General features: G+C 47.7%; 1 protein-coding gene across 2 annotated transcripts; it reads left to right on the top strand.

The window, feature by feature from the left end:
- The first annotated feature begins 3506 nt into the window (after positions 1-3506).
- Positions 3507-14733, top strand: LOC144084355 (ubiquitin carboxyl-terminal hydrolase 54-like). Of its 2 annotated transcripts, XM_077612690.1 has the most exons (20): positions 3507-3649; positions 4732-4824; positions 4913-5047; positions 5109-5222; positions 5436-5518; positions 6818-6920; positions 7002-7148; positions 7247-7396; positions 8485-8644; positions 9761-9889; positions 10155-10304; positions 10439-10802; positions 10900-10988; positions 11054-11218; positions 11299-11424; positions 11910-12048; positions 12185-12564; positions 12651-12802; positions 12888-12966; positions 13835-14733. In XM_077612690.1, exons 1-20 carry the CDS (start codon positions 3518-3520, stop codon positions 13987-13989), a joined length of 3045 nt encoding a protein of 1014 aa, XP_077468816.1. In that variant the 5' UTR covers positions 3507-3517; the 3' UTR covers positions 13990-14733. The 2 variants fall into 2 exon arrangements, with proteins under 2 accessions (XP_077468816.1, XP_077468817.1); XM_077612691.1 differs by lacking the exons at positions 11910-12048; positions 12651-12802; positions 12888-12966; positions 13835-14733 and having other exon boundaries at positions 12185-12357.
- Positions 14734-14774: the final 41 nt, after the last annotated feature.

Genomic DNA, 14774 nt, shown 5'->3' with positions numbered 1-14774 from the left:
GATGATTCTAGTCTGGTGAGGGGGTCGGGGGCAAGGGGGGGGTAGGAAGAAAGAGCGAGAGAGAGAGAGAAGGGGTGGGGGCAGAAGGTTGACCGCTAATATCCATTTGTCGGTCCACAAGTTCCATCTTTCATTCAACATGTATGTTAAGCAGACTCATTTCCCAATTGCATTATAAAAATGGATCTCCAGAACATTGGACTAATGAGCCTTTTTATTGGCAGCAGCGCCGGAAATGGCAGCACGAGGCGGACGACGCCCCGGCCGCAACCGGTTGCCGGACCGGCCCACAATTGGTGGGAAGTCGACACTTGCCCCGCCCAACTCGGTAGCAACAAGCCATCCATGACCGGAAATTGGAATATAAATCAAGGCAAAGAAAATGAAAGGTAAAAATTATTCATATTCAAGTGATGTCAATTTTTAATGAGGGTGAGAAGCTCAGTCAGGGCCGAAGCCGCTGACCGACCTCGGGCCACAAGACGGATTTCTGGGAAACAATGTAGCATTGCTAAACACTTTAGCATTAGCCTTCTAACATTTCCGAATATGATCATTCATTTCATTCTTACATTTTGAAATCGTGTTATTATCATCACTTACACGCACATTGTGTCCGTTCATTCTGACTTATTCTGCTTCCCCTTTTTGTCCTTACCTGTTTTTTTTCCCAAAATGTAAGAACATTTGTACGCCGTATATTGCATTTTCCTCTTTTTAGTGAATCACAATCCTCCCCCTTAACTCACAAACGACAGCAGAGTGGTGCAGTGAGGCTGCAGTGCCTTCTTTACCTCCATTTGGCCTCAGAAGAAAAGCACCAGAGCATAAAAAAAGCATGTTCAATGATCATTATCTCATAGCTGTGGAAAAGAAGGCCCCCCTTAAATCACAGCGACACAATGAAGTGGAACCTGAACATACTATAAAAAATGAAAAAGTGCCAAAGTGAGGATGTTCACATAAGGATCATGTTTTTTTTTAGCTCGAAAATACAACAACAAAGACAGCAAACTATATATTGGACACAAATCCATCCCAAAAAGTGACAGAAAAGCCCCAAAGACCACCTATCGTGTGTAACTTGACTGAATTCTAGTTTTCATTCCATTTTGCTGTTTGCCAGAATACTACATTACGGCAGCCGAGTGATAAAAGCCGCTATTTTTTTACAGCCGACCTAGGAATGGACTTTGTAATTGGACATATAGAAGGGAGCGGGCAGCTGGTAAGTAGTCTTTTCTGTTGTTTTCATCCGTGGCCAATGATTTATTATTTTATTTTTTAGCCTCACTGTTGTAAAATATAACAGTGTTAGATGGTTAGCATTCGGCCAAATATTAATAGAGGCCCATGCTAAATTATTTGGGTTGGGTTGGACCCAAAGATGCAGAACCTTGACACAAAAGTGCAGTTCTGCAAACTTTGTCAATATCTTTTGTATCTTTAGTGATGAACTTATTTAAAGAGCTTTCATTTAGTTTTTTTATTGTCGGTCTATCACCATTTGAAATCTGAATGCGAATGAACAAATGTTTATTCTGGAACCGGTTAATGTCATGTCAATATAATTTGCTGTTCATCTATTCAAAGTAAAATGGAAACAGAAAAATAATACATTAAAGTAAAAACATCATTTGAGAGTAAAAAAAGATTTATTGGATTGACAGCCATTCGCATTTCGACCAAAACACAAAAGGTAAACATACACACAGCCCCACACACAATGACGTCATCGCCATGCGCTCGTACGCGTGCCCGTGGTGCAGGTAGTAGCCCCGCCCCCTTTCCTCCCGCTCCTCTCTTCCCGCACCGGGAACGTCCGGAGCCGGCGGAACCGGCACCGGCACCGGCACCGCCTCGACACCCAGCCGGCTTTCCCCTCACTCGTCCCCGGACAGCAGCCCCAGGTGAGCCGCTATCCAGCTGCGACTGGGCGCCGAACCGAACCGAACCTACGCGCTTTTCCCGGACTCGTTTCCCACGGACGGGGGGGGGGCTGACCGTTACGTCTCGTTCATTCGGCCACGAAAGCCGAGCCCGTAGGCCGGCCGGCCCTGCTCGAACTCGGTTAGAAAGTGAACGAACGTCCGCTATTCTGCAGGTGAAGTTTGCTAGAAGTGATGTCATGGTGTTCGTGTGACAAAGCGCGTCCCCGCCTCCTCTAAATCACCCTTTTAGTCTCGGCTCCTTCACGTGGACTCGGTTAGTGGTAGAATGTGTGCGTTTGCGTCGTTATTTTGGACGAGCACCGACGTCAATTCGCTCTTCGGCCCCGGTGAACCGCCCCCCTTCTCGGATGCCTATTGTGTTGAGAAGGGGGGGGGCAGTGTGACGCATTTGGAATTTGGAAAAGAATCGCTGCGTAGTTTGCCGAGCATTAGGGTTGCCAGATCGGAAAGACGCTTTCCAGTTTAATGACACCGTAATAGCGTTAATTCCGAGCATTTGGGTTGCCATATCGGAAAGACGCTTTCCAGTTTAATGACACCGTAAAAGCATTAATGCCGACTGGGTTGCCAGATCGGAAAGACGCTTTCCAGTTTAATAACGCCGTAAAACCATCCATTTTTCTGAACTATTTATCCTCACAAGGTTCGTGGGGGTGCTGGAGCCCATCCCAGGTAACTTTTAGGCGAGCGACACCCTGAATGGGTGGCCAGCCAATCACATGGCACGAGGAGACAAACAACCAATCACTCATAGCGAGGGGTAATGTAGCGTACAGTTAGTCTAGCGAGCTTATTTTGGGGAAAAATAGGTGAAAATAAACTTTTGAAGTTTGCATTTAACTTGTTTTCTCCAGAATTGGTGTTTGATGAAACTGGCCGATATTGTGCTGCTTTTTATTGGTCTTTTCAAGTCGACCATTCACATGTAATGTGTTTGCACAGCCAACATATGCCGTGTAAATATGTCAATAAAGTATGTTTGCCTTGTAACGTGATGCGTTTGGTTGTAAGTGATCTCGTCTTTCCCTTTGATTCACAGACAGAGTTTGTGAATGAATTTGTGAATTAATCCATCTTTTGCAAATGGCGCATTTTTTAGGCTAGCTCTATGCTAGCTTAATGCATTCTTGTCTGAGAAGAATGACTACAATTACTTTTTTTGTCTATAGCGCTACAAAAACAACATAACAGGTCACTGATGAAACAAAAGAGGAAAAAAACTTGATTAAAAGTTTTAGTTCCACCCAAATGATGAAAAATTTGCAACTTATAGTCTGGAAAATGCGCTATTTTGTGTAGTACAATAAAAGTGTTTTAATCGGCGTCTCCTACAGTGAACTTGATTGAACTCTGAACCTTCTGGTCCAAAACTGGGATGGCGAGAAGTCCAGCTCCAGAGTTAAAACCTGAAAAACTCTTTGGAATCTCCGGGCGCTTCCCTCACGCTCCGTCCTGGAATTCAACGAAATCTTTTCCCGTCTTTGGTCTCGACGACGCCCCGGCGACCCCCGCCTTCAGGAGGCGCCACAAAACCGACGGCAGACTCGAAAGACGCTCAAGCCGTCATGTCCTGGAAGAGGAACTACTTTACGGCGGGCGGCGGCGGCACGGCGGCCACGTGGACCTCCGTCGCATCCAGTAAAGGGCTGAGCAACGAGCCGGGACAAAACAGCTGCTTCCTAAATAGCGCCCTGCAGGTACGAAATACACGTTAGATCTCCTCATGTGGTTGTGTCGCGCCATTTTTGCTACTTTGTCAAATTTTGCTAGCATTGTTTGTTTCCGTCTAATGGCACTAACGCTAACAAGTGAATTAGAGTTATGCCCATCTTATATTTTTTTAAATCCAAATCACCTGATTTTGACCACCTTGCTCATTAATTTATCACCAAACGTACATTTTCTTAAAAAAACGGCATCAAGGAGGAAAAAATCCGAGAGTTCAGTCAGTCAACACCTTGCGATGACGCACAGGTGACTCATTTCAAATGTTCCGTCCGCCCCCGCCGCGACATGTCGTCTGAAAACGCTGCCATTCTATCTAACGGCCATTTGGGCTTTAGTGGTGACGGGAGGTCGCGCCACATGTCCGCCGACGCGTCCGGCCGGAGCGAAGCGGCATATGGCCGACCGTGGGAGGGAACGGGAACGCGCTTTCAAACACGACCGATGTCGGGGCGCGCTTTCGTTGCCAAATTAAGTCATTAGCTGGCATTGAAGTATAAGCTGCACCCCTGCCAAATTATTTTAAAAAAAAAAACTTATAGTCCGGATAATACGGGACTGGTGATTGGATTGGATTGGATAACTTTATTCATCCCGTATTCGGGAAATTTCATTGTGACAATAGCAAGAAAAGGCATAGTTCTAAGTTAGACAGTACAGTCAAAGGCCGCAAAACAACAAAGCAAAAAGCACAAAGTACAAAGCAAATCAAAGTCAATGGGATCATTAAGAATCTCCAAATCATTAAGACAGAAAAGCAGCAAAAACACAAAACGAGCTACGAGTTTCGGTAGCAAAAACGGATAGACTCAAAAAGACGTCAAGTTGGACAAAAACTGGAAGCACACACAGGAAGTCTTCCACGAGATGGGGAACTTCTGCAGACTGTGACCGAGGTAGAGAAGATGCAGAGATGCAGAGATGCTAACAATGAATTTTCTTAACTCACTCTAATCCTAAAAATCGTTTGAAAGGTACCCCGGCACCCTCAAATCCTAGAGCAGTGAGGCCGCCGACTAAACAACAAGAACAATTATTCTGAATTTGCACTCAGGTCCTTTGGCATTTGGACATTTTCCGCCGCAGCTTCCGACAGCTGACGTCCCACAAGTGCATGGAGGACTCGTGTGTCTTCTGCGCTCTCAAGGTGAAGCGGCGTCTCCCGCTACCGGTCCTTGTCCCGGTCCCGGGCGGCTTCTTTTTCTTCCCTAACCCATCCGTCTTCCCGTCCCCAGGGCATCTTCGCCCAGTTCCAGCACAGCAGCGACACGGTCCTGCCCTCGGACGCCCTCCGCAGCGCCCTGGCCGAGACCTTCCGGGACGAGCGGCGCTTCCAGCTGGGCACCATGGACGACGCCGCCGAGTGCTTTGTAAAAGAAAAGCGAGCGCCTCTCCCGTCCCGGACGGCGCCTGACGCCGCTCTCGTGACAGGAGAACATCCTGACCAGGATGCACTTCCACGTGGCCGAGGAGTCCCGAGAAGACGTCTGCACGGCCAGGTGCTGCATCCCGCATCGCAAGTTCGCCATGACGCTCTTGGAACAGGTGTCCGCTCGAACCCTCATTTTCATCATACCTTCGTTTGAGCGGATTAACCGGCAAAAAAGACTTAAACTGCATTCACATTATTTGATGCTAACAGGTTTGCCGACTACAGTAAACCAGTTAGCACTGTTAGCATCATTGTTGCAAATATTCGCCATGTTTTTTTTCTATTTAAAAAACAAAAAAAAGCTCATCATTATCTGCTTTTGTCAGTGTGTGTGCAGCAGCTGCGGCGCATCTTCGGACCCGTTGCCCTTCGTTCAAATGGTCCATTATGTCTCCACCACCTCCCTGTGGTAAGTCCCAGCATGCATTGCTGCCTTTCACGCTTCCACTTCTACTACTTCTTTTTATTTTGAAAATGTGACCCCGCACCTGATAGAAAGTACAGAAGCTCCCCTACTTACGAACGAGTTAGGTTCCGAGCGATTGTTCATAAGTTGAATTTGTTCGTAAGTTGCTCAGTGCTATATTTTGTATTATAATTTATGTTTAAGGCCTATATAAGTATATTGAAGCCTGTATAAGTATATTGAAGGTTTATATAAGTGCATTTGTATGTTTAAGGCTTGTATAAGTAACACGCATTGGTTTGTACTGAAAAAAACATTTAATAAAATGGAGAGAATACATACAGTACTGTATACATACATTAGAGAGAGAGATTTACTAGAAACTGGCCGAAAGAAGCTATCTAATGGCGATTGCAGTTTTCTTTTTTCATCATAAATGATGCGGTAGCACTGTATGGCATCATTCAATTGATTTGCAACCTTTGTGCAACGTTCAATATTTGGGTCCTGCTGCTCGATCTTTATGTTTATAAATGGTACTGATGGTCGAACAATTCAAGTTGTATTCCCGTGCAACGCTCACCACTTTCTCACGCGCATCAAGCTTCGTTATTATTGCCACAGATTTCAAATGAAATGGCTTGCCTCTTCCTTGCACTACCACCCTCACTAGAAGCCTTTCGCTTTTCACCAACCATATTGAATAATGGATGCACGAGATATTTAATGATACAAATGAAAAAGGTTCTTTGCGCACTGGAGATACGTTCACGCACTTCCGCACTGCAACGAACTGGGCAGAGGAAGGTAGATGCTGGGTGAGCTGAACGCTCACAGCGCCAGGCGTCGGTATTAGCGGCGGAAAGAAGCACTACTCGGAAAAAGGCGCACAATACAAAATTGAACTTACGAACATTTTTCGACATAAACGCAATTTGCAGAGATGTTCGTATGTACCGTTGTTCGTAACTCGAATGTTCGTAAGTAGGGGAGCGTCTGTACTCGGATACTACCACTTCAGGGGGCGTAGGAAAAAAGAAACTCCTAAATTTCTCCTGGCCTGACCACTTCATGGGGCGTAGGAAAAAAAAACTTCAAGTCAAAGTGAGGTCACGTGTTAAAAAGAAGAGAAAAAGCGTTTTAGAAAGTCCCGCGTGCAGAAATTGCACCGCTTTACAAATACACGTTTTTGTCCATGAATAAATAACATGCAAACGGAAGGAAATACTACGAAAATAAAAGCGAGCTGGAAGTGGAATGTTTCGAAATGTGAGCGTGAAGGTGGCGTCCTTGTGCTTCCAGCAACCAGGCGGTGAAGATGCTGGAGTCCCGGCAGAACGCCACGCCGGGAATGTTCGGGGAGCTGCTCCGGAACGCCGGCATGGGCGACCTCCGCGACTGTCCCGTGAGTCTTACGCCCCCCCTCTCCGCTTTAGACAGAGCCCCAACCCCCGCTGAAGCGCGCTCTCTCTCCCCCAACCCTCAGAGTCGCTGCGGCCATCAACTGCGGACGACTCGCGTCCTCCTGAACAGCCCAGAGATCGTGGCCATCGGCCTGGTGTGGGACTCGGACCACTCCGACCTGGCCGAGGACGTCATTCACACCCTGGGCACGTGCCTGCGACTCGGAGACGTGAGCGCCTCCGTCCGACCGGGCGTCGCGTGGGCGTGTCCAAACTCTGTCCTCCCGTTTGTCACGTGACTGACCGGTCGCCTGCCGTTCCGCCGCAGCTGTTTTACAGAGTGACGGAGGAGAAGGCTCGGCGGGCGGAGCTCTACCTGGTGGGCGTAGTCTGCTATTACGGCCGCCACTACTCCACCTTCTTTTTCCAAACCAAAATACGACGCTGGATGTACTTTGACGACGCGCACGTCAAGGAGGTTTGTCCTTTTTGTCTTTAACTACCGTATTTTCACGACTATAAGGCGCACTTAAAAGTCTTAAATTTTCTCCAAAATAGACAGGGCGCCTTATAATCCAGTGTGCTTTATATATGGAAAAAATAAAATCAAATGTGTCATTCATTGAGGGTGCGCCTTATAATGGGGTGCGCCTTATAGTCGTGAAAATACGGTAAATTTTTTAAAATCAACTTTCATCGCATGGCCAAATATATCCATAGATATAGAAATGAAATTACAATTAAAATGGAAAATGTCCCATATCTTTAAAAAATGGTCGCCAATCCATACAAGGTTACAAATACTTTGTAAACCAATTTAAATATTTAAAATGCAAAAAAATGATAGATTGCCGTCCATGTCAGAGCCCCCCCCTCCATCTTGAAGCCGCCCTCCCTCCCTCTTTTTCTCGCGCCGCGGTCCAATGACATTCCGTGGCCAGCTGGCTGGCTAAAACGCGGATTTCCCTCCATTGTTTTGGGGTCGGGGGTGTGGTCAGAAGGCTTTTGCCCACGCTGCAATCTCTTTCTCCGCGGCTTTCGCCCACCGACGCGTTTGCAAGTTAGGCGAACGTCCTGTCGCATCCCTCCAGGTTGTAGGTTTACGTTTGAGGGAAACGGAAGAAGGATTAAAATAACCGATCGGTGAAAGAAAACCAAAACAAAAAAACCAGCAAGCAGGAAGACGACTGTTTCTGCACAAAAAGCAGCTCGTACGTTCAAGGCTCCGGAGTCAAGTGAGTGTGCCGATTGCATTTCCTGTGTGGTTCGTGTTTTGAACAGGTTACCTGTTTTTAATTGGAATATCTTGAATAAGGCTAATTGTTTGAAAAAAAATCTCGGTGTTGTCAGATACTCAAAGCGGAAGCGTCTCGCAGCCAATGAGTTCAAAACTACCATTTATTCTCCCTCTGGCTCTAATGCACCTAATTCTGTCCAATCCAGTTGAAGTGGGAGTATGGCCACGAACGAACCGTTTCTTTTTGTGTGTGTTTTGATGCTTTTCCTGCGCTTTTTTGTGCTTTTGTATGTTTTTAGTTTGAGCTAACGCTATCCTTGCTGTGTTAGATCGGTCCCAAGTGGAAGGACGTGGTGTGGCGCTGCATTAAGGGCCACTACCAGCCCCTCCTGCTTCTCTACGCCGACCCCCGCGGCACCCCGGTGCCGGCCCAGGACCGGGACCCGGCACCGCGCCACGACAAGGCCAGCTACGACAGCGAGGACTCGGGTAACTACAACACAGCTAGGAGTGGTAGTAGTAGCACGGCCGCAGGACCCCAGGTAACTAAACCGGGTGGGACCAGTTGAGGCTCTACTAGTTAGTACAAACGCTCCCCTACTTACGAACGAGTTAGGTTCCGAGCGATTGTTCATAAGTTGAATTTGTTTGTAAGTTGCTCAGTGCTATATTTTGTATTATAATTTATGTTTAAGGCCTATATAAGTATATTGAAGGTTTATATTAGTGCATTTGTATGTTTAAGGCTTGTATAAGTAACACGCATTGGTTTGTACTGAAAAAAAAACATGTAATAACATGGAGAGAATACATACAGTACTGTATACATACATTAGAGAGAGAGAGATTTACTAGAAAGTGGCCGAAAGAAGCTATCTAATGACGATTGCAGTTTTCTTTTTTCATCATAAATCATGCGGTAGCACTGTATGGCATCATTCAATTGATTTGCAAACTTTGTGCAACGTTCAATATTTGGGTCCTGCTGCTCGATCTTTATGTTTAGAAATGGTACTGACGGTCGAACCATTCAAGTTGTATTCCCGTGCAACGCGCATCAAGCTTTGTTATTATTGCCCCTCATTTCAAATGAAATGGCTTGCCTCTTCCTTGCACCTCCCTCAATAGAAGCCTTTCGCTTTTCACCAACCATATTGAATAATGGATGCAAGAGATATTTAATGATACAAATGAAAGAGGTTCTTTGCGCACTGGAGATACGTTCACGCACTTCCGCATTGCAACGAACTGGGCAGAGGAAGGTGGATGCTAGGTGAGCTGAGCTGTTACAGCGCCAGGCGTCGTCGGTATTAGTGGCGGAAAGAAGCACCACTTGGAAAAAGGTGCGCAATACAAAATGGAACTTACGAGCATTTTTCGACATAAACGCAATTTGCAGACATGTTCGTATGTACCGTTGTTCGTAACTCGAATGTTCGTAAGTAGGGAAGCGTCTGTAGTCGTCATCGTAGCCGTAGTACTGCTAAAGTAATGTAGCCTAGCTGACCGTTGCAGATTGTGTTAGCTAGCGCTAGCTAGCTTGTTCTGGGCAATTCCTTGGCTTGTGCGATTTGACGGCGTTCGCCGCTTTGTCCGCCCGCTCAGGTCGCGAGCCGTCCGTCTCCAGCGACGCTCGCACCGATTCGTCCACGGAGAGCGGCTCGTCCCGCCGGCCCTCGCGCCCCACGACGACCGTCGCCGGCTCCGGTCGCCTCGACGAACCGGAAGCTGTAGGTAAAACTGGACTTTTTTTTCTATTTCTCAAAACCCCAAAAGCTGTCACTTACTTTTACTATTGCCTTCCACTGCCATTTAAAGCACAATAGCTTAGCTTATGTGCTAATCTCTTGCTATGCTAGGAGGGGATATAAGTTCGCTAGCTTATTTTTTCCACTTTTCCCATCTAACGAGCTTGCATTTCATTTCATTCGGGTTGTCCTTTTTTGGGGGGTGAAACGTATGCAGTAAAAGCTGTTTTGTCGTTCTTGTTGTGGTTCAGGCTCCGCGCCGGACGCCAAACAGCAGCCCCAGCCTTGGAGGAAGGGAGGACCGGTCCTCGGCCCCGTCCGGGACAGGAGGCGGGGCTCCAACCGCCCTCGCAGGGCCAAAGCGGACGGTGAATCCTCGTGGGCCGGTTATCACAGTGAAGGTACGGCTTGAGATGTATGCCCCAAATGCAAAAAAAATGTCATTTTTTTTTTTATTCATAACAAATGACCCCAAAAATATGCTTATTTTTTGATTCATAACATTTGAGCCAATTTCTTTCTGGCCCTCCCCCAGGGGAGACGCTGAAGGAGCGGCAGGTTCCCCGCAAACTCTGCGACTGGAAGGAAAGCATGAGCGACATCCTCCACGGCCGAAGCCCCTCCTCCTCCTCGTCCTCGCCGGCGGCCGCCGGGACGGTCCCCGCCTCCCGTCCCGAAGCCGCCCGGGCCGGGCGCCGCCCCTCGTGGAGGCCCCGGCACGAGGTGCTCAACATGGACGCCGTCTTGGCGCGACGCGGCCACGGCGGCTACAGCCCGCTGAGCGCCGCTCCCGCCGCCGAGGCCGGGGGCGGAGCTCCCCCGTCCGGGCTCATCCAAAGAATGGAGAGCGGGTACGAGAGCAGCGAGAGGAACGGCGGCAGCCCCGTGGACCCGGAGCGGTGAGAGCCGGTCTTCTCCCAGTCCGCACAGATTGGACCTCTAAACGTAATCATTCCTTTTTTCAAACTTCTGCTCTCCTTTTGTGCGTCACTTCAGAGCTTCGGGACCGTCTTGGAGGAACGCCAGATCCAAAAGCGGCGGCCCCGTTCCACGGGAGGTCCTCCCGGCCTCCAGGGGGAGCCCCGGTACGACCAGGCTTCGAACGAACGCGGCCTTCTCCGACGTGAGCGCTAACGAATGCGCCGAACAGCGCCCCCCGCGGGCCCCAGCGAGCTGGACGAGCTTCAGGAGAAGGTGCTGAAGAACGCCCGTGAAGAGGAGGAGCTGCGCAGGCGGGAGAAGGACAGGGAGGCCCGGCTCGGTTTCGACCCCAGACCCGGCAAGTACTTGGACCTGGACAAGCTGCAAATCCAGGGTACGCTCAAAAGTAAAATCCGGACCATCCTCTTTGCACCTCCAAAATGGCCGCTCGCCAACGTCTGCTTACGCCCCCAGGTCGGTGCGACGGTCCGGATCGGTGCCCGGAGGTGTCGGAGGCGGAGCTACTGCTGGACCAATCGGTGCGGCTGGAGCAGGCGCGCCAGGTGGCCGCCGCCCTCTCGGCGGTCAACGACGCCGTCTGTAAGATACTCACCTTCCTTTTCCTCCTTTTTACTCAGGCGGCTTTCGCGTCGTTTTTAATCGACCCCGCGACCCTCGTGAGGATAAAAAAAAAAACGGACCAATGAATCACCTATCTCATATTATTTTGATATTCATATGTTTCATTTTTTTCTTATTTCGTTTCGTTTGAGCTATCATTTCATATTCTCTCATTTTGGTGCATTTTTTTAATGTGCTCGAAATGGACGATGTACTAATTTTGTTTTCAATTTTGACTTTTTTTCATTCCGTCAGTTATTGGGCCGTGTTCAAACCTATTATTTGTTATCATAAGCCTGAATGTATTCCTTTTTTTTGTTTTTAAAGTCCTTTTCTTTTTCCCGTACTATTTTTGATATACCGCACGCATTCTTATATCTTTTCCATTTGTCTTCATTTGTGCATGACATCACGTTGTTTTCCTCCATCTTCCCTTTTTTTGTGCTTTGCGTGACCGCGAGTAGCTAAGCTAACGTGGGCGAGCGGCGGCGGTGGTGGCGACGGCGTCTCGGGCGCTCACAGCCGACGGCAGCGGTGCCTGAGGAGAGCGCGCGGCCGGCAGCAGCGCCTTTTGCTTCTGCTGCGGCAGCAACGCCATCCCAGGTACTCTGATTGGCCCGTGGGGAGATGACCTTTGGGTCAAAAAGGTCAAATGTCCATTAGCGGTTAGCCACACGGGTTGAACATCAGAGTTGTTACCCCTCAAAATTGACACCCATTGTATTTTCTGTCTCCGCAGTGAAAAGCCTGTCCCGCACCAAATACTTTTGACAAAAACTTGTGACGAGCGACCGCCTCTCCCGGTCCCGCCTCTCCCGGTCCCGCCTCTCCCGGTCCCATCTGAATTCCCCCCGCCCACCCAGCGGAAGGGGGAGGAGCCTTTTCCCCCCGCCGGGAAGTGGTCCCGCTCCCCTCTCGTGGACCCGGCTCCGCCCCCCGGGACTTCCCGTCCGTGGGGCGCCGGAGGCGTGCCGCCGGTGGAGCGCTGGGCGCAAAACGTCAACAGATACTACAACTCCCAGAATGCAACGGCGACGGAGCCCCCCGACGAGGAGCTGTCGGAGCTGGACTCGCTATACCAAGCTAGCCTGCGCTGCCACTTTTCCAACACCAAGACAGGTGGATATTTTTCATATTCATGCTACAATTAAAAAAATAATTATTATTATAACGCAGTGCGTTGCATTTTGTTTCTGTGGCAACAGAAGCGCGGAGGACGCTGTCTGCCCCGCGCCATTCCGAAACCCCAACGGCGGAGATGGAGAGGCGCGCATGGCGGACGCCGGGCGCCGAAGACGACGACGAGAGCTACAGCGCGGAAAACCTTCGCCGCGTGTGGCAAAATCTCCGGCGCTCTGTAAGTCTTTTGCCCGCCGGATTACCGTTTTGCACTCCGGATTCCGTCTTTTCGTCACTTGATTGGACTTTTCTCGTCGTCCCAGGCGTCCGCCGCGTCCACGGCCGCCCGTTCCTCGTCCCACGACGGCGTCCGGTGGCGTTCGGCGCCCCCGCGGTCCTCAGGTCAGCATTTCCTCTTCCTCAGCACATTTGGTGACTTGACTTATTTCAGTAGTATTTAGTTCTTTTAAATCAGGGGTAGGGAACCTGTGGCTCTTCTGATGGTTGCATATGGCTCTGAGCTAAAATATGGAAACCGGTGGTGAGAGAGCCGAGTCCCGAATGCACCAATAGGAACGGCACATCGGCACTGTGGCATTCACTTGTTTTTTCATTAGAGACTTCTGCATCTATTCTCTCATTGATACTCATTGATATTCATTGATTAGCAACAGCGTAACAATGTTGTCAAAAGAATTCAAAGACTTTTTGTACTTTAAAAGTGGTAAAACGACTAAAAAATTGGCACGTTTTCATGTATTTTGACTTTTAAATGGTGAGTATGGCTCTCAAGGAATAACATTTGAAAATAGTAATTGTTTATGGCTCTCTCTTTCAAAAAGGTTCCCGACCCCTGTTTTAAATCATAAAAAAGGTGAAATATTCGTTTTTTTGTGTTTTTTAATTGAATTGAATTGATTCCTTTTATTCTCATTATCATGAAATGTAAAGCTTTCACCACGTAGTGCACAAAAAACAACAACAAACAAATAGACAAATAAATAATCAATAAAATAAATAAAATAAATCATATTTATTTAATTTGTTTAAAAGAAAAATTAATATATTATTGTATTATATTATAAATAAAAGAAAAAAATAATATTTGAAATCAAATGACATAGAAGGACCAAACAGATAATAACTTTTTTATTTATGTATCAATTTTTGAAAGGAGGAAAATAAATATATAATATATATTACATATTCTTTCCAAAATGTTATCTATTTGTATGAAGCGCGTCACGACTGGCATTTTTGTCCTCCCTAGACGCGACGGCGGCGCCGCCCCTGACTTACGGGACTCTACCCGCCGCCCTTCGTCGTGGTACTTCCTGGACACTCCCCGGGCGGCCAAGAGGGGGCGCCCCTCTCGCCCTGCACGCCTCCCCGTTCCAGCGCCGCCCACGTGAGTCGCCGTCATGACGTTTTACGCCACACGCGCCTACGTCCGAGCGGCGCTCCTCCTCTTCCTCGCTGACGATGAAGACGAATGAGAATCAGGACCAATTACAAGTAAAATTTCGACATATATTCTGTAGATTAGGCCGCCATTGACAACCATAGACGTCCGATCCATCCTTCCGAATGATTGGACTGAGAGGGGTGGCGGGCGGCTGCCGTCCCTCCCCCTTCAAATAGATTGGATGTCGGCAAATTAACCAAAAGATGCGAGAAGACATTTTATTTTAGCTGACCGTAGACGTCCAAACAATTGGTCAATTCACTGCCACCCTCCCACTTGAAACGGATTGGACGTCTACTAAAGATAAACTGCCACGTGAGAAGGGAAGAAATCTTATTTTTCAACTCATTGGTTGCCTTTGACACAAAAAGGGGAAAAAAATGGACGTTTGGACGATTCTTGTGGTCAATGGCAATCGATAAAGTAAATCATCGTGCTATTTATTGACAGAGTCAGAGCTAATGGCTAGTTTTTAGTTAGCCTTTAACGGTTTGTGTACTATATCCAAATATCAAGTAAATGAAAGTATATTTGCATATATATATAACTGCACATTTTGATTTCTTGTTTAGAGATTAGTTTGTTTTTTTATTTTTTTTTATTAGTCAAAGTCTAGTTTTGAATGGACTGTGTTGGTAGTTCTATTTTTGATGCTTATTTTTGTACGATGTAGAATTCACATCATTAAAGTACTTCCAAATATTTTTAGATGCTTGTTTTTTCAAGCAGAAAAATATTATATCCA

This window comes from Stigmatopora argus, chromosome 11 (genome assembly GCF_051989625.1).
Source record: "Stigmatopora argus isolate UIUO_Sarg chromosome 11, RoL_Sarg_1.0, whole genome shotgun sequence".
Taxonomy (NCBI): domain Eukaryota; kingdom Metazoa; phylum Chordata; class Actinopteri; order Syngnathiformes; family Syngnathidae; genus Stigmatopora; species Stigmatopora argus.
The sequence above is the reverse complement of the archived record's forward strand: the minus strand, read 5'-3'. Positions and strand labels throughout refer to the sequence as shown.

What these genes read in the sequence shown, in the direction of transcription:
- LOC144084355 (XM_077612690.1), top strand. Translation starts at nt 3,518, where the DNA reads ATGTCCTGGAAGAGGAACTACTTTACGGCGGGCGGCGGCGGCACGGCG. An exon ending in GTGTCTTCTGCGCTCTCAAG is followed by an intron (nt 4,825 to 4,912) that starts GTGAAGCGGCGT and finishes TCCCGTCCCCAG; the next exon opens with GGCATCTTCGCCCAGTTCCA. An exon ending in CGACGAACCGGAAGCTGTAG is followed by an intron (nt 9,890 to 10,154) that starts GTAAAACTGGAC and finishes GTTGTGGTTCAG; the next exon opens with GCTCCGCGCCGGACGCCAAA.